The 19344-nt window shown below is 38.8% G+C and overlaps 1 protein-coding gene across 10 annotated transcripts in view; it reads left to right on the top strand.

Moving 5' to 3' along the window:
- Window positions 1-420: 420 nt before the first annotated feature.
- The window catches only part of DOP1A (DOP1 leucine zipper like protein A), a 67703-nt gene continuing 48779 nt past the window's right edge, over window positions 421-19344 (top strand). For 6 of the 10 annotated variants that reach the window (XM_087777020.1, XM_087777019.1, XM_087777017.1 and 3 more), the window contains exons 1-6: window positions 425-521; window positions 12585-12776; window positions 14053-14234; window positions 16482-16652; window positions 18326-18515; window positions 19081-19179. In XM_087777020.1, coding sequence (XP_087633146.1) covers window positions 12639-12776; window positions 14053-14234; window positions 16482-16652; window positions 18326-18515; window positions 19081-19179 — 780 coding nt within the window. In that variant the 5' untranslated portion in view covers window positions 425-521; window positions 12585-12638. Of the gene's footprint in view, window positions 522-990; window positions 1225-2743; window positions 2915-4244; window positions 4402-5392; window positions 5439-12584; window positions 12777-14052; window positions 14235-16481; window positions 16653-18325; window positions 18516-19080; window positions 19180-19344 lie in introns of those variants that run through there. The other 4 variants (XM_087777014.1, XM_087777015.1, XR_015708848.1 and 1 more) reach the window with 4 other exon arrangements.

Below are 19344 nucleotides of genomic sequence, written 5' to 3'. Positions count from 1 at the left end.
GTATGGAAAGATGTGGCAAAATAAGTGTGTGTGTATATATATACATATCTATATATAAATGCCTTATTTTTATTTTCATCAGTGCGTATGTGCCCACTTGCACATTTTCCCCGCGTGGCACGGCGCCAGCATCAATGAGGCCCAAGAAGCTCCCTCACGGAAATCCACAGCTGCCCACGCGTACAGAGCCACCTCTTCCTCCGCACAAGGCGCCGGTAAAACCGGGCAGGCGACTCCCGCGCCAGCACGTGGTGCGCACATAAACACGCCGCTGACACGCCACCGCCGCCAGCCACCCACGCACCCACCCAGCCGCTACTCCCTGCTGCCCACCACCACGACGGGGGCGGCTCCGTGCCGGGCGCCGTTCCGGCGGCGGCCCGCCAGGGGGCGCGGGGCGGCGGCGCGGGGCGGTGGCGCGCGGTGGGGGGGGGGAGTCGCGCCGCAGTGCACGCCGGGAGCTGTCAGGGCGGCGCGGGGCTGCTGGTGGCGGTCGGGCTCTTCCGGCTCGGATCGCTCAGGTAACGCCGCTCGCCCCGGCGCCCCCTCCTCTCCCCTCCCTCCTCCTCCTCCTCCTCCCGGCGCCGGTAGGCTGCGGGGCCCGGCGGCGGCCGCTCCCCTTCTCCCTCCCCGTCGCCGCGCCTGTGTTAGGGAGGGCGCCGCAGCCGAGAGGGTTCCGCCCCTGGAGCCGAGCCGAGCCGAGCCGAGCCGAGCCGGCCCGGCCCTCTCCTCTCTTCTCCCCTCCCCGTGCCGGGCCGCGGGCACCGTCGAGGAGGGCGAGGGCCGGGCCGGGCCGGGCCCGAGCTAGGCGGGGCGGGGGGTAGGTGCCGAGGAGCCTGGGGAGAGCGATCAGCCTGTTAATTGCTCCGCGTCAATTAACCTGCGGCACCTGGCTCGCCCGGCTGCCGCTCCGTGGTCTGCCCTCCGCTCCCCGGTGCTGTCCCCCGTAGAGCAGCGCGGGCCCGGTGGGTTTCCAGGCTGCAGAGCCTCTCCGCCCCCCGCCTCCCCACCTCGGCACCGGGCGCGGCCGGCAGGGCCTGGCTTCGCCCGTCGTGGAGGGGCTTCCTCAGGGGGCCGCTTCCCGCCCGGGACCCAGCTCGGCGCGGGGCGGCCAGCGCCGTCCCGCTTTGACCTTGAGCAGATAAGGGCTGTGGGCCTCTTTCGGGTCAGGTTCCTGGCTGGCTGGCTCGGCTGCTGGGGTGGTTGCCTGTGGTGTTTGGAAGGGTACGTGGGGCATTCGGCTGTCCCTAGTTTGTGTTAGCGCGGGGTTAAATTTCATCTGTTGATGCAGAGGTGGCCTTAAATCTTGTGATGCCCACCTGAAAGGCATGAATATATGACAGCTTCTGCTGTTAAATGTTTTTTGGAAATAACATTTGCATACCTGTAATAATAAACAGAAAAGCCTAAACAATTTATCTCTTTAAGTAGCCTAAAACATGCTGGATAGGGGGTGCAGGTTTTGATGGGCTTGTTCTGGGTGACTCAACCCTTGTATTTTTGTTGCTGATTAGCAAGAACCTTTGCACTCCTGGATCTTCTTTCTATATGCAGTAATAGTGAACGTGTTATGATTCTCAGGTTAGCTGCATAATGCAATACCTAAATTCTAGCTATAGGAGTGCGAAGTAGTGGGAAGACTCTATCTAAATAGTAATGGGCTAGATGCTTGCAGGAAATAAGGGGGCATAATATAAGGTTGAAGATCATAGTCTTTCATTTTGTTGCCAAGCCTTGGTCTGTATGTGTGAAATACTTATGCTGGCCTGGCTGTCAGTTTCGCTTATTTTTTTGTTTGAAATGTTGGTAACTTTTCAAAAACAGGCTGAAATACAGTAAACCTTTTGCAGGTCTAATAATAGCGTGATGTCTAAATGTTGTGATTATCCAAAATGTACACTCATTTTTAATATAACATGTGTGAATGTCATGTGGAGGTATGTCAGTTTGGAAACAGGCGGAGTGTCAACACTATAAATCCTGGTTTTGTTTTAATTGAAATGAGAATAGGCTCTCTTAGGAACTAAGCAGCCTTTAAATGAGAGATGGGGAAGGAGAGACTGCATTTGTAACTTACAGAATGTCTTACTTTCCCAACTTGTAGCACCTGTGACAGGAGATGATTAAACAGCATCTTGCAAAGACAAGTTATCCTACGTCTTCCATTAGTGGAGTGGCTGTGCATTCGAGTGGATGCTTATGTTCACAAGTTAGGCCATGTTTATACTGGTAGTGCTTTTCTTGTGTAAAAATACTGGCATGTTACACTGACCACTAGAAATACTTACCACACACACAGCAAGCTACACAGGTAAGAATGCAGCCTGTCTGGCGTAAATGGGCTCAGCCTGCGTTCTTCTGCCATTGTTCTCCGTTTGAATAAGGGGAGGCCACTTCCGTGTGTTCATCGCTGGCTTAGTTCTTTTGACCAGAGTTACTGCTGTCCACCTTTACTGTCTTTTTGCTTAGCTGGGAATGGCTGCTTGGCCTGGGCTGACTTAAAATGCTTGTTACTATGCTACTTTTTTTTCTTTTTTACTTCGGTGGAGCTATATTCTATTAAATATGCCGTACGTAGAAGAGAACCAAGAAGAGGTATGAAGTATGTTGTAAAAAAAACCTGGTGTGAAAATGGTTGAGAAAAATAGGAGATGGAAAAGCGACTAAATTCAATGATACCTGCTAAAGCATGAAATAGAAAAATGGAAGTAATTTATTTGAATGCATGTAAATTGTCTTTCAGATTAATAATTATGTTGCCCTGACTTGTGGCTGAAAAGAAGTGGAATGATAAATAGAAACACTAAGCGATATATTTCCGTCTGAGAGCCTGGGGAGAAGAAACCCTGCAGGATCAATCATTTTTCCCCAGTAACTGAAACAAGAAATGAGAAGAAAGCACCAAAGAGACTCAGTAAATGATTTCACTAGTCAACACATCTCTTATTTTTATCAGAAACTTGTACTTCAATATAAGCATAAAAAATTATGTAAAGCCAAGGAACGGTGCTTTGCCTAATTTGGTTTCTAGTATCATTTGCAAAAATCAGAGGGAATTTAACCTTATATTTATGTCTTTTCTGTCTTACTCCTAAGGATAAGGAGAGAGAACAAGTTTTGGTCCAGCCGCCATTTTCAGAACAGTCAGAAAAAGATTCTACTTTACAGATTCCTTTGAAATCCATCTGCAGAATATGTGAAATCTGATGCATTGCAAAATATAACCACAATCTAGATAATGTGTAGGTATAGGTATGGCATATGATGCTATTTCAGAATTAAAATCAGAATAAAATAATAGAAATTAGTTGAAATTTGAAGTGAACGAATTAGCAATATCTTAGGACTTCAGGGTATAATAAAAAAGGAAGTTGGACAAAGTCTTGCTCAAATGCATTGTATTAAAAGGCTACCCGAGTAAGGCAGTGATAAGGATATGAGAACTTCTGACATATTTTCATGAAAAGAATTATCAGGGTTTTGGAGACAGAATGTTAAACTCGCCTGAAGGTACATATTATTAGAACGATGGGTATGGATGAATAAAAGGTTTGTCTAAATCTTCAATTTTAAAGTTATTGTGAGCAAAGAATAAATGAATAAATTATCAGGCCACCATTTTTTTTGTTGTTGTTAAGATGGTAGATTAAACCGTGTATTGGAATATTTAAAGAGATGTCACTATGTGAAGGTGCAGTATTACCCTGGAAGCAAGGCTTCTCCCCCAGTAGAGGAGAGTGCTGCAAGCATAATGTAAGACAGTAAAACTTGCGTACATCCTATTTTTTGTCTGCTAAGCTGAAAAGTATCCGGAAGTTGGCAAACTCTCCTTTACAGCAAAGTGTAGTACAAATCTAGGTTTAAACATAGTCATACTAGTTTGAGTTGGTTTTCATTATTACATTTGTTACGGCTGTTTATTTATTTCTTTATTTTAAATATATTACTATATTAACGGGATTTACTGGTTTGCTGAGAGTAAAAAATAAGCAAGAAAGAAAAAGAATACCTCAAGTCTTCTGACAGTAAATGCTTGGAAAAGATTGGAAGAGGAGAGCTAGCTAGTTAAAAAGGAATCCTTTTCAGAGAGGGTATAGTAACCATTTGAAGGCATGAGGCTGAGACATGTAAAAGTGAAAATAAATTGCGGTTTATTTTAGAAAGCTTGTCTTGTTGCTGTGCTCAGACACCTGGAGACAAAGTAAGTATTTGAAATCATGTACTTATCTATCATTGCTCAACAGAAAGGGCAGTAGCCCCAAAGCCTGGTCGGTGCCTGTGAGAGCTGGGAGGTTCCACTGTGGGACAGGAAAAGCACAAAGCTCACAGTGCTGGCAGGTGGTATGGGAGCCACGGGCCTGCTGCAGTTGCACTCACACCAGAACACTCATTTTCTCTTTGGTAATGATTTTTCCAACCCACCAAACTTGTGTGGTTACTGTGGATTTAGCTATGTCAGATAAATACCTTCCATATTCTGTTTAGAGTAATCCAAACAGCCTTATTTCTAATATGCAGTCTCAAGATCTTTTTACGAAGCTGGGGAAACTAACTGCTCAATGTTGCAGGTTTGGTTGTGGATAGCTGAAAAAGGCCCTACCAACCCAGGGCGCAAGCCAACCTTTTTCAGCATGTCAACAGTTTGTTTTGGTCCAGGGAACAGTAGGTGGTACACTATATACTTAATTTCTGAGTATGAGTTTTGTGTTTCTGTTTGGCTTGGCATTGTCAAAGTGACTGGTTGACTCCAGGAGGTTACATTTCATAATTAAAAAAAAAAAAAATCTTAAATGTTATATTCTGCATTTGGGATTGTTGGGATGTCAGCCTGGAGACTGAAATGAATATTATTTAAAAAAAATGCCTTTACCCAGATTCTTTATGTTGTGTTATTCTGACTTAAATTGCCATCTGTTTTTTAATAAGACATGTTAGATCATAATTTAAAAAAAGAGGCGTGGATATCTGGAGTTTTGTTGATTTTAGATGTGAAATGCATGCTGATTAAATTATAATATAGTAGATAGATAACTCAGGAATCATTTGTTGCTAGAAAGGAAAAAACATGGGAAAATATTCTTTTAGGAAGAAGAAAATATTTTCAGTTAATGGTTGACCTGAGTTGTAACGAAGACAATGCAAATTATCATCTTTCATTTACTGAGTGACATAAGTTCAGATCTGTGAAATCTGAATGTTTGATTTGATCTCAAGAAGAATATGGTATTTTAAAAGTAGAAACTTTAGTGTAAGGAAGATTCTAGCATTTGTTTAGTGCAAGAGGCCTTAACTCTAGAAAAGATGATGTCTGTTGTAATAGAATGGTTTGGGTCAGAAGGGTCCTTAAAGATCATCTCGTTCCAACCCCGCTGCTGTCTTGTCACTCCAACAGGTACTGGGGTGGTTGAAGTCCCCCATGAGGACCAGGGCTTGTGAAGGTGAGGCTGCTCCTGTCTGTCCATAGAGGACCTCATCTGCTCAGTCTTCCTGGTTGGGTGGCCTGTAGCAGACCCCCGCTATAATGTCACCTGTCCTCACCCTCCCTTTAATCCTGACCCATAAAATCTCCGCCCGCACCTCATCCATCCTCAGGCGGAGCTCCGTGCACCCCAGCGTGACCCCCCTTCCCCGTGTCCGCTGCCTGTCCTTCCTAAAGAGCCTGTATCCTTCCATTCCAACTGAGTATCACATTGTCACTTGAGCTTCTGTTGTATGCCACTACAATGATTTCAGTGGCTAATATGTATTTAATTTGCTTTATTCAGATTTTTTGAATTAATTTCTAACTGTTAGACGTGGTTAAAATAATTATTTGGCATCAAGTCAAAGATTATTTTAACAGAGCAAACCTTTTATTGCTTTATTACAGCAGTGCTTGGAGATCCCTGTAGTGCACAGGGCTGTTTTTTTCCTTGTACTTTGCCATGAACAGTATGACAATCCTGAGTAGTATGCAGGCACAGTGCACAAGGGTTGCAAGAAAAGGAATCAGTAGTGTTCTGCTGGTGGGTCTGGAATCAAAATAAAGATTTCAGTCAAGCGTATCAAACTGTTTTGTAGTTCATCTATTATATATTGAAAAGCTGTAATAAAATAGAAGTGAGTAGAGGGGTTAAAATGTCACCCTAAACTCTTTTTAAGAGGCAGGTGGAAGAGATGTGTATTTACGAATGAGAGTACGAAGCCTTTGGTCACTTTCTTCTCCCCTCTGATAAACAGATAGACATAGATTTGATACTTTTTTACTTCTGAAAGGTTATGTTCTAAAGCAAATACATTCACTTACAGATTGTTCATAATTATAAATTTGTTTTCTTAAACAGTGAATAGAGAAGTTGATTACTGAGAAGGCTTGTTGTACATTCCTTATGAATTTTTAAGTTTGTTACTTGTTCCTCTTTATGAACTCGTGTCTGGTGTAAGTCAGACTTTGGAATACCATAAAGCAGCAATAGCAGAAAGAACATTTTATGTAACTTATGTATGTCCATCAGACTATGCTCAGTGGTAGACTTACCGTTTTATTCCAGTCATCTTTCTTCTGTGACTTCCTGTATATGCAAAAGAAGAAAAAGTGTACTTAGTTTCTTTTTACTGACAATTTGTTTTTTCTGTAATAGTAAACATAAATAATAGACATGTTTTGTAGATTCTAAAGCCAGGAGGGAGTGTGTCCAGTCAGGTACCTGATCTAACCTCTGTAGTACAATCCATAGGTTTTCTCTCATTTAATTCTTGCTTGAATGAGAATCACTCTCAGGAAAACATCTTGTGTTGATTTAGAAGTTGCCAGTATGGGTAATGCACAGATTGTTATGCTGATTTTATTTAATTTTGTCATGGAAAGGAATTTGAACACCTAAAGCAGTGTCGTTTTTTTCTGTGGAAAAATGTAATAAGCTGTTTCCACTTGTGAATTTTGACTGGGTAGAAAAGTATACTGGGAAGTTATTAATCACAATATTAAATCTTATTAAGTGCTCTACACTGTTGCAGGATACTAATGAGATCATGGTTAATTATAGTTAATTATACAGTCTGGGGCTTTTTTGTTTTGTTTATTTGGGTGATATGGGGTTTTTTGCATCTTTCATTACTGTATTGAATAGCAGTTTGCCAAAATAACAAGCTCAAATGGTTCTTATTCTTCAGAAGACATTAGAGATGCCTCTTTGAAAAATTCTGAAATAAGAGGACTCTGTAGAAAGTCAATTTAGAACTAGAATAATTAGCTGTAATTGGAAAATCTTTGTCTTTGGGGATAGAAGAATATATGTATTTCCAACATTTTGATTTTTATCTTAAGAGACTAGCCTGGGACTAGCAGTATTTATTTTGCTATTCATGCTTTTAAATGCTTCTGACGGGAAGCAAAGCATAATAAATTACCAACTGACAAGGCTTCTGTTTTCCATGTATTCAAATCTGTGTTTGTATTAAGTCTAGTTAAATAAAAACGTGTTTCTGCAGTTACCAGCTTGGTATGTGGGCACTGTACACAGCTTAAAAAGAAGTAGCTCAGTACTGTGAAATTTGAAATTTTTCTCACCTGCTTTTTAATTATCCATTAGTTCTTTTACTGTATGTCCCATAGCCTTGCTTGAAACAGTAAACAATTTTACAAAAGCCTTGAAATATTGCAAAGCTGAAACTCTGAGGAATTCAAAGAGAGCAAGTTTGTGAGTTCAGGTTCTTACAGTACTTGGGACAAATCTTGAGCATTCTTGAAGTGACATGATGTACACAGATCTGTGCTCCACAGCGATCAGCCCCTTGACCTGTACCAGAAAATGACCATTTCAGTATTGCAGATTGGTGTGAAGCAGACAAATAGAGCAATTCTGTGAGGCTTGAAAAATGTAAGAGTGGAACAGTAGCAAATCAAATCTGAAGAGGAGCTTTGGGGTACAACAGATACTGGAGAGCTTATGAATTGTTGGGAAGTCTTATAACTTTGTGATTAAATTGAGACAGAATCTAGATGAAAGCTGCTTTTATTGAATAAGTGTTGATGAAGCTGTGTTCTTAATCAAGTTTCTTTAGCTTCAGTGAAAACCATTTAGAGCCTCTTAAACGGGTTAATAGTTTGTGTTGATGTGAGACAGAAGGCTCTTAGACACGAGTTGTGAAGGATGAGCATTTGCCGTGGAAAACACAGCTGTAGCAGTATCATCTTAACACGACTCAGAGGAAAACCAATACCACTTTATTGATGAAAGGAACTGAAGTCTGCTCTGTGAACACACTATACACAACCCCCAGCAAAAGGAGATCCACGGCCCCAGGTAGCTGCTTTCCTTGTCAAAGTCATACTCAGAGACTCTACAGGCATCCAGGTATATCCAGAATTGTTCAGTGTCTGTTTTCTAATCCCCATGAGAAAGTGAAGTGGAAGGTAGTAAGTGTCAAGACCTAGTTTTGCAATCACTAATGATTTAAATATGGTTTTCTGAAATAGTTCGAAAGTGTATAGCGCTTCTTAGGTAGTTTCTTCCTCATTGATAATAAGCCTTCTGCTGAGACGCCCCCATTTACTTTTTGTCATCCATTAAAAAGAGGCATGGTCATCTAACAGGTCAATGTTTACCTATGACCAGACTCATGAGAGTGGCTGAACCTTCAATCTGAGAAGCTTGTCTCATCTCATTAGGTATGCCAAAAGAGAAGAAAACTAACAAAAGCAAAGGATGATGGTCTTCATAACTTTGTTTAAAAAGAGAAATAAAGAATATTCCAAGGAAAGTTGGCCCTCATGCTAAATGGTGATTGTGGAATGGCAAGATAAATGGTTTGTCCTTTGGCTGTTTGATGGTGTGGCAGAAACTGCTATTTTCAATGATTTTGATCTATCAAATTTTATTATTTATCTCATTTTTCAAATTAGTAAACCATGAAAGAATAAAGGTGTGATACTTATAAGGAGATAGACATTACTAAGCTTTAACATCATATTGAAATACCAGTGCTGTAAAATTATATGTTGTTAAATCTGCAGTTTTATTATAGATGAAGAGAACAGAAAAGTATCAGTAAGAATACATGATAGAAACAAGAAAAGATTAAAAACTGCATTTTGGAATATCTTCAGGCTAAACAAAAAGTAACCCTTGTAGGACAAGTACATATTTATGTATAAGAGCTAATAAAAATGGGCATTCCTGTAGCTTCAGTGATCTTGGAATAAAAATAGTGCCAAGTTTATAAAAATAATACATAATATTTACATAGCATCTCCTCTGCATCCCTGGCTTATTATGGCTACTGATACAATTTGGAAGATATATTGTTTAAAATAGAGACTCTTCATTGTGGAAAAAAATATGCAAGAAATTCTTTTTCTCCCTGTAACCTCAGACTATATAAATTTTTTTTTTTTTAGAAAAAAATGAGACTATAACAATAGAGTAGTAAGAAAACAGAGTGTGCTTTTTCTTCTCTATACAAAACTTAATAATGATTGAAGTCACTGATGACATATGGATAAATGTAAATATCAATTATATGACTAGAGTAAGTTCATTAGTATCAGCCAGTGTGCGATAGACTTGTCTAAAAGTATAGGTTATTCAGTCAAAGTTGTCAATGTTTTTTGTTTTTAAAAGGAAGAGAATATTCTGATTAGTTAGTAAGTCTGGAAAAAGAAGCTACTGCTTAACCCTGTGTTCCTGCTGGTTTTGTCTAACCTTTGATAATCCTGAATTGGTCCGCCCTCAGCTTTCAGGTTTTTCAGGCACTTGAGGAAGACAGAGCCCTGTTTTCTACTCAGCCATAAGTGGTTGCATTTATGCTTTAGCTGGATAAAAAAAAGGATGCTGGTGCTTTCTTCACTCAGAAAGCATTATTCGCTGTGTCAAGTTCTTTCTCCATCCTTTGTGCGTGGAAAAATAAGATTTGTGCTGCTTTTGTATGTTGGTCCTTTCTTCTTTTTTAGTGTCAATACTTTATTTTACTTTTGGAGATCAGACATTCGTGGTTGTGCAACTGTCTTTTTGAGAAATCTGTTGGCATTCTACAGCTTTTTCAAAGCAAACCTGATCTTTTTCTCGACTTAATCCAAAGAAAGATGGTTATTATAAAATGAAACCACATGAAATACTTTTTTTAAATAAAAAGTGAGATCTAAGTGATTTATGCCAGTGGGGTATTGTGAAATCTATCAGTTTGGCACCCAGAATATATTTTTTAAGTAATGGTTTATATTTCTGTTCTGTTTTGGAGACAACCTGTCATTATTAGTCTGCCATCAGAATCAAGAGTGCAAAAGGTTTATAATGTTTGGCCTTTTTATTCACTCCTGCTATCCCAGCTCTTTTTCTTCCTTTTGTCCATCCCTTTCTTGTTTTTCTTTCTTGCAACTTCCCTTACAATGCTGAGGAACCAGGAGATGAGCAATATGAGGAGAAAGATAGTAATAAGGATAAAGAAATGAATAAAGCAGAATTTTGTTTGTTCTGTAGAAGAAAAGATAAATGCGATGACGGCAGAAGAGAGGCTTGTCTGGCACCTTGCATGTGCCCATGCATGAAAGGTTAGGGGTGAGAGGGTTCTGGAAGGCCCCTTTCTGCTGCCCAGTGTACTGTCTCTGACTGAAGCAATGCTTTTTTTAATGTTCCTCTAGCACTAAAAAAAATGAAGCTTGGGAGGATTAAAGGTGGGTTCTTATCAATTTATCTTCAGAAGCACTTGCTAATTAAAGGAACAAAAGGGAGGGAGCAAAAATCTGCCAGGGCACTTTGTGGTAAACTTGATGAGATTATGATCATGAAATTTCGAGCCTGATTTGCTGCTGTCTTAATCTGGAGATGTTGGAGTACTGCTTGCTTCATTTTACCTTTTGGAATGCTGAAAAGGTTAAAACAGTACTAATAGTGACGTGGTTTGTAGGTTTTGGGGTTGTTCCAAGAACACGGCAAGGATTTGGCCTTCAGGTAGCTGAAAATACTGGATAACCAGTCCTCGGGTTTTATGTTCTTCAGTCAGTGGTGACTCCTTATGAGAACTGTTGACAAAGTTATTAAATAGCAGCTTCGTAGCGATTTTGGGGAGAATGCTATTTGAAGGGAGGGATGGATAAGGTACAAATCAAATAAAGATTTTTATGTGTCCATATAAAACATTTTAAATTGGTTGTGTATGATAAAAGGCAGAAAAGTGTTCATGTTTTTGATGCACCTTGCACAACTGGAGCGTGTTTACTATATGAAGTAATACAAGTTGAATTGTTAGTCTTTTCTGATTGGTCTAAAAACACTTAAACTTTTTCCTGATCAGAATTTAAAAAATAAGTGTTTTTATTATCTCCATCAACTGTAGAACCACCAGAAATCAGGGTGTCACTTTTTATTTCTGCTACTTCTTCTGCTCTATTATTTCATAGGCATTTTTCATTTCAAACAGTCCTCCTATTTTGTCATATTGCTGCTCACTGGGAATAGGGGCCAATGAGGCATGTTCTCCAGTCATTTTGGAAGAGCTCACTGAAGCTGCTGTTTTCAGGCATGATTCTACTTATTGTACCTGGTAGATCGTCTGATGAATACAGCTTCTTTATACCTGTTCCGTGGTTTGGTTTTTTTGGTCTACCATGTTTCAGCCTACACTTCTGGACACAATCTCCTTCCCATTTCAATCAAGGCAGAAGAGAGAAGCATCTGCTGAGTGTGAAGTCTCGTCTGAAGCTGAGTATCAGAGAGAATTCCCAAAAGACCCCAATTAAAAGGGGCACAAAAGCTGCCTTTTTCACAGACATGCCACAATAGGATTTCCCATTATAAGTTGTAATTGCTTGGGGTTAAAGAAGCTTTGAAAACGTATTTCTTTTTAATAGTGATTGAATTTCATGAAATAAATAGTGTATGGCCTATAAAAGTACGAGGTGGTGCTTCTGGAACTAGAATATCTTAATTACCTGGTGTAGACTACTGTGTGATGAAAATATATAGAGCAAATTGCAAAAGCCTCTGATTACCGAACACTAGTAAACATATACTTTTGTTGTGTGTGGATGATGATAATATAACAACAAAGTAGAGTTGCATCACTGAATTAGAATACCAGGTCTTGTAAAAGGAAGTGTTGATGCATGAAAGTACTCTTGAATAGTGTGTGACTCTTCTATGTGTCCTTCATTCTTGTCTTCTGCCCTGAAGTGATTCAGAAAGATTGGTGCCTTCTGTTTTCAGAAGGGCTGATCTGTTGAAAGGTGGGTTTTTCTGGTGATGGACCCAGAAGAGGAAAAAAAAGAAAACAAAAAATCCCTTTGTTGCATTGTTTAGAATAAACAGTGCCTTTTGGGAGGGGCAGGGCATTAATTTTCTGGGGGTTTTTGTTTGGTTTGTGGGGGTTTTTTGTGTGTGTTTTGTTTGTTTTTTTTTTAACAGGACTTGATTACAAATATACTCTTTTGGATATGTGTTAAATATTTGTGTGCAATATGTTAGCTTTTGTTTAGGATTTGCTGTGAAATGATTTCAGATTGGTATTTTGTAATGCCTTTGAGGCAAATGTAATGCTCTTTATACAAAATTGTTTTAATAATGTGTCTCTGGAAACAATGGTTTCAGGATTTTTTTTATTTTGAACAGGTAATGTCTGTACATGAATTGCAAGCTAGTCTCTAGCGGGGACACTGTGGGAGGATGAACACGGAAGAGCTGGAGCTACTGACTGATTCAAAGTACAGAAACTATGTAGCAGCTGTTGACAAAGCACTGAAGAACTTTGAATATTCCAGTGAATGGGCAGATTTAATATCGGCACTTGGAAAGCTAAACAAGGTATGCCTGGCAGGTGTTCTTGGAAGAGATTCAGGAACTGACAAAGGGAATTGGTGTCAAAATACAGAAGTGCAAGGCTCTAGCAGTCTAATGTTCTTGCGAATCTTTTAGCAGTCTGAGCCAAATGTTGGGTGTGTGCAAGGAGCAAACAAATCAAACAAATGCCTTTCTAAGACTTAGAGTTGAACTCTTTGTAATTGTAAGTAAAGGGAAAAGTTATTTACATTTCTAGTGGAAATAAATGCAACATCTTTTTTATTACTAACATTTACTTCTAATGTCATTCAGTGGTATTGAAACAGTGTGAAAAATAGCAGCCAGTATAAATACCAGCAATATTTTTATGAAGCATGAGTTATAAAATGGGGCTCAAATAATTCATTGACCAGAGAATGTTACCGTTCTGATTCGGTTTAACAGTTAGTAAATTCGAAGTGTAATATCATTGTGATTTTTAATAGCAGTTTACAAATGAATACAGATCCTGATCTCCATAAAAATCTTGTTCTAATCAGTCCTATGTGTTTCTAGGGATCTCCAGTCAGGGTCACAGAGTTCCCTTTACATACACACACATTTTGCCAATGTGAAGCTTTGCAGAATTTGGCATAGGAAATTACAGGTCTGAAGTATTTACATTCTACCCTTTAAACGCTGTGGAAAATCAAGAATGACAGTACAGTTGGCAATGCCAATGGCATAATTTCTTTGTATAAACTCCCATTTCTTTCATTTTTTGATTGTAACAGTTCTTGTGGCATGTGTATACGAAGTGAAGGCTATGATATTGGGAAAGAAAAAAATAAAGATGTAAATGCAACTCTGTGTTCCAGTCCTGAAGTGATTATATAGCTTTGGGCAGTGGTAAAGTTCTGTATGTTGTCTCGCTCTATGATGATTTCTTAAAGCTATCCCAAACTCGCCACCCACAGTTTAATAGTCCTCTTTGAGGTACTGGCAATTGATTTTAACAAATGGAGATAGTATTTTTTGTCCTCAAAAGGGTGAGTAAAATGAAATGGACAAGCTAAGTAAGGAGCCCATTGCAAATGAAGTTTTTAAATGCCTTGGCGATTCCATCTATAGCAAGCATACAAGTGAAAGGCATCGCAAAGAAAAAGCTCCATGGTACATTTTAAAACTTGGGTTTTTTTCTTGTGTGGTAACCTAGGTATGTGTTGTGACTTACCGACCGTGTTCAGGAACACATTTTTAAAATACGTATTTGATGTTTAACTTGTTTTGTGCTGTTTTTCTTAATGTGTTGATTTATCAGGTGCTACAGAACAACGCGAAGTACCAGGTAGTACCAAAAAAGCTGACTATAGGCAAGCGCTTAGCACAATGTCTTCATCCAGCTTTGCCGGGAGGGGTTCATCGGAAGGCACTTGAAACATATGAGATCATTTTCAAAATCATTGGGCCCAAGCGTTTGGCCAAAGACCTTTTCCTCTACAGGTACAGTAGTTTCAAGAACTCCATTCCAAATGCATAGTTCAGATGCTTTTGGTTTTCTGCATTTTCTATTAATAATATTGCTTTGTTACATAGCAAGAATCAATCCATTTCTTTCCCTCCTGTTACTGGTGCTTGTGTAGTACTCTTCTCCTGAATATTGTATATCAGAAGATAAACGGATCACCTAAATTTTTGTTATGAACCAACTTTAGTGCTAGAAAGCCTGGAATTTATTATTTCTTCATTGAAATAAAGTTTTGTGCATGTATGTACAGTAATTGAAGTGTTAATGCTTATTTCAATGTATTCACATTACATTTTTGTATTGTAATTTAAATGGTATTGGAAAAGAATTTGAGTGTAGTTTATTGCAAGGAACTTTCTCTTTCAAGCAATCAAATCAACAGAACAGAAAGATTGTTTTGTTAGAGTGGGGGACAAGTGCAAAATTTTTCTCACTGTCAGTCTGTAGAACCGATGATAATGAAAAGGAAGGATAACCTTGAAAAGTAAGTGTAGTGAAAATATACTGATTCCTAAACCTCCAATAGGTTTTTGGTTGGGTGGGGCAGGCAAGACATTAAGCTATTTATTATACAATGCATAGGGGGATGTGTGCATATGTGTGTATACACACAGTCACACATGGTTCTTAATCTTTAGGTATCCCTGGAGATTAAAATTTCATCAGTTTGAGAAATAGAGGAATAAAATAGAATTCTGTATAGGTAGCAAAGGTGTGTCTTAATGCTTGGAAATAAATTGTAGGCCTTAACATCAGCTCTTCTGTCTTGCATTATTAAGATGTTTATATATAATTACATTTGGTGAGAGGGGAGGGGAGTGTCTCAGTTCTGTGTTTCCACACGTTTTTAAAGATTCTGTGAACTCATAGCTTGTGTTTTTTGCTTGCGCAGTGATTCAGTAGCTGCAATATCTTGTTAACAATAAGTTCTAGGATAGTGGAAAATGCTACCTTGTGTAATGTAACTAAAAGCCATTGTTACTGATGCTTGGGAGAATACTGACATTCACATTAAGGCATTATCAAAGATTCCAGTATTTTTCATGAAAGCAGAATGGCAGTGTCTGAACATCAAATCTTGAAGGATGGTTAGTAGCCTTACAAAGAAAGACTGTGGGGTAGTGTACTGGTTATTGAACAAAAAGATGTTTTCTGCAGAAAAAAGAAACCAATTGACAATGGCAAAGCAGTTGTTCTTCTAGATAGATAAAGGCAAAAATAATTTTTACAAACATTTTTGTACTTTGGAAAGATTTTTTTTTTTCCCCACCTGTAACATGAATAACATTGTATCCACAAAGTTGTTTTTGGTTGTTTTTTTTTTTTCTTAATAGTAGATTTGTAGGTGTATATTTTAAGACCCTTTTCTCAAACTTACCTTTTTTACTGTTCTTTCATTTTCTTCTTCATGTGTCAGGGGTCTTCTGACCTGTGTCCTCAGTGATCTTGAGAATTGCAGTTGTCTTCACATGCCTTTGATTATTGGTATTGTTTGTAATAATTTATGATATTTAGTAGCAATAGCAAAAATGTTATTAGTATATAGGTAACTTTTCCTTAGCTGATCACATTTGTAACTTGCGTGAACTTACATTCATAGTAAACTCAAAACATACTTCCAATGTTTTCAATCCTTTAAATGCTACATCATGAACAGTGGGTTTATTGTTAGTTTGAGAATCTGTTTTCAAACTGAATTTCTGATGTAAATACTTTGTTGCTACTTAACAGTATAAATGTCTTAAAATTTATCTTGGTGAAGTAAAACATCATTATTTTTCTTTTCTTACAGAAAAGTATTTCTGTAAATTTCCTCAAATGTTCTTATCCATTTTTGTTTTTTCTTAATAAGTGCAAAGACAATGTATTTTTAAATACATTTTCCATTGTAATGTAGTTCAGCATGGGGAAAATTAAGATTTTTGTCTTACAGAGATGCTCCTGGTTTATCATATTTGTTTACTGGTGAAAGACACTGTCATCTCTGGGCCTTCAGTGCTTGCTATCACAATACTAATAAAGCTCATGATATTAATCTTGACGTACCGACCTGTCAATCTGGAAGGCAGTCATATTGTGTGGTGGTCTATGCTGTGCAAAATTCTAAGATAAAAACCTGATACTTATAACTACACTGGACGCGTCTGTAACAGTCTTAAGATATAAATGAAATTGTCTCACATGAGAAGCTTCCTAAAAAAGAGAAATTTTATTTTTCACAGTTCCGGATTATTTCCACTCCTTGCCAATGCTGCTATGTCTGTCAAGCCAACATTACTGAGTCTGTATGAGATTTATTACCTCCCTTTGGGGAAAACATTGAAACCAGGACTGCAAGGACTGTTAACTGGGATTCTGCCTGGGTTAGAGGAGGGGTCAGAGTATTACGAAAGGTAAGGATAGATGTGTTAATAATGTGATATATTTGATTTGGGTTTTTTTTTGCTGCAACTTTTAATTAAATACTTGTATGTGGATTGTTTTGGTTGGGTGGGTTTTTTTTTTTTAAGATAGGCAGTATTTAATTTCATCCAGTCATGCTAATTGCAATGGGATAGTATGGTAGAAGATTCTTAACATTAATTATGATAAATAAACTGTTAGTTGTTCCTGTTATTGAAAGGGAATTGACATTAAGTAGACTTAGTGTTATATGTCGATCTCTTCTTCCAAGAAACAAGTGATAGGACAAGAGAAAATGGCCTCAAGTTGCTCCAGGGGAGGTTTAGATTGGATATTAGGAAAAATTTCTTCACCGAAAGGGTTATCAAGCACTGGACCAGGCTGCCCAGGGAAGTGGTTGAGTCCCCATCCCTGGTGGTATTTAAGACATGTAGATGTGACACTTAGGGACATGGTTTAGTGGTGGACTTGGCAGTGCTAGGTTGACAGTTGGACTCAATGATCTTAAAGGTCCTTTCCAACCTAAATGATTCTATGATTTTATGATTCTTGTTATGGACTGAGACATGTAGCATGTTACGAATGTGCTGCTTGTTTCTTTTCCATGGCTTTCCTCTAAGGTAGTACTGCCGTATTATTCCGGGTCTAAAATACATACCTTAACTGAATTTAAGATAACAAACAAAGCTTCTGCCATTAAGATTTACTCATTATGATATCTAAATTGTCATTAAACCACCTATGTAAGAGACAGCAATAATCCACCTATCTTTATAGGTTATTACTTTATTTCTACTGGAGTGGCCTGGGAGGTAATAGCTCTTCTTATCCAGCAAGCCTAAGCCCTGGTTGAGTTATCCTGACCGTGGTGTCTGGGGTGCTGGGGTAGAATCTTAACATATTAGAGGATGAAGTTACACTCCAAGGCTTTGAGTTCTTGGAATTGTTCACAAGCTTACATATTCTTGATATTTCCAACTTCAGAAGCTAGAATTTTCACAACTTGTATGTGAAGAGCAATTTAACGTTGTCTGTTTCTATTTCTGCATAGGTAGATACACACAGTGTAGTTGTCATAACTACTATAGGGAACAAGGGCTACTCCTTGCTGTGTGATCCCCCAGGGCTATGCAGCTTGCCTCCCAGGGCCTGCCACAGGGTGTAGAGGTGCTGCCACATGAGTGGGGAGAAGTGAGGACAAGGGAAGTGATTGCTTGTGCTCGAAGAATTGTTGTGGTATTTTTATGCACTGTTATTGCCAGAAGTACTCAGTGAAAGGAATGAGAGGGCAAAAGCCATTTGCTTGATTTTTTTTTTTTTTTTTTCTTCAGTAGCTATGCTTTCCTCTTGTCTCTCTGCAACCTCCGTCTGTAGCAAGAGTTGGCTTTAAGTAGCAGATAAGGAAGTTATTTGGCTCTTTGAACATAAGGAGAAGCTGTGGGCAGGCAGAAGCATTTTGCAAGCCAGATTGGCCCACATGCTTGCTAGTTGGATCACTCTGTTCAGGCTGCATTATAAGGTTCAGTGTATAATTGGGGCTTCTCTTGGCCTCTCAAAAGAAAGTTTTGACCTTCCTGTAATGATTTATTTACATATTTATTAAAATTGGGGGCAAGGGCTGTGATGCATTCCCTAATTCAGCTGACTTGATTTGATTCTGCAGAACGAACATACTGTTGGAGAAGGTTGCCTCGGCTGTGGATCAGTCGGCGTTCTACAGTGCTCTTTGGGGTAGCCTCCTCACAAGCCCTGCAGTTCGCTTGCCTGGGATCACCTATGTCCTCTCCCATTTGAACAGGAAGCTTTCAATGGAGGATCAACTCTACATAATTGGCAGTGACATTGAATTAATGGTAATGTTTTGTTGGAACAATGAAGACGTTGGTGTTATTTATATAATAATATGCTTCCAGGGGGTTAGGTGTCTTCTCTATCTTCGAACATTGTCTTTGAAGAGATAAAAATGCACTTTTATTTATGGTAGCTCCAGTTAAGGTGATGGTTTGGTACGTGATAAAATTGTTGCACAGCTGAGTTAATGTTTTGGAACTGCTTAGGTTTTGTATAAAACTTTCCATTCATGACACACTTCAGTTAAAAGTGGTTGAGTTTTGTTGTATTTTTTGAAAAATATAGAGAGTATTATTTTGTCTTTTAAACTTAAGTTATTCATTGGTAACATAGAAAAGCAAAAGCTTAATGTTTGTATGGTTCAGGGAATCTATGTTGATTATATGTTTCCTCAGTGGTGAAACTTTTTATTTTCCTGTTTTATCTTGTTTCGTTATTCAAAATTTTCAAATAACTTTGTTTCACTATTTATAAACAGCTGTTCTTATTTTGTGAGTGTTCTCTTATAGCTGCCTTCTTAAAATAATACAGTAAATAACCATTTTGGGGGGTCTGCCGTTACTTCAGGTGGAAGCAGTAAGCACGTCAGTGCAAGATACCAGTGTTTTAGTACAGAGGAGCACGTTGGACCTTATCCTTTTTTGTTTTCCTTTCCACATGAGCCAGGTAAGTTATTAACATGAGAGATGAATTGGCAAACTCCTAAATGTACTCCATTTCTTAAGTCTGTAGCAGTATTTAGTCGGTATTTCTTGATGATTTTCTCCAAGCTTGAACAAGAGTCATATGTAAGACTTTCTCTGATAGGTTTGGCTATTCTCATGTTGTGAT

The sequence above is a fragment of the Nipponia nippon genome, unplaced genomic scaffold, assembly GCF_047370975.1.
Source record: "Nipponia nippon isolate SJK-2023a ecotype South Korea unplaced genomic scaffold, ASM4737097v1 scaffold_4, whole genome shotgun sequence".
Taxonomy (NCBI): domain Eukaryota; kingdom Metazoa; phylum Chordata; class Aves; order Pelecaniformes; family Threskiornithidae; genus Nipponia; species Nipponia nippon.
This window is presented reverse-complemented; position numbering and strand designations above follow the sequence as displayed.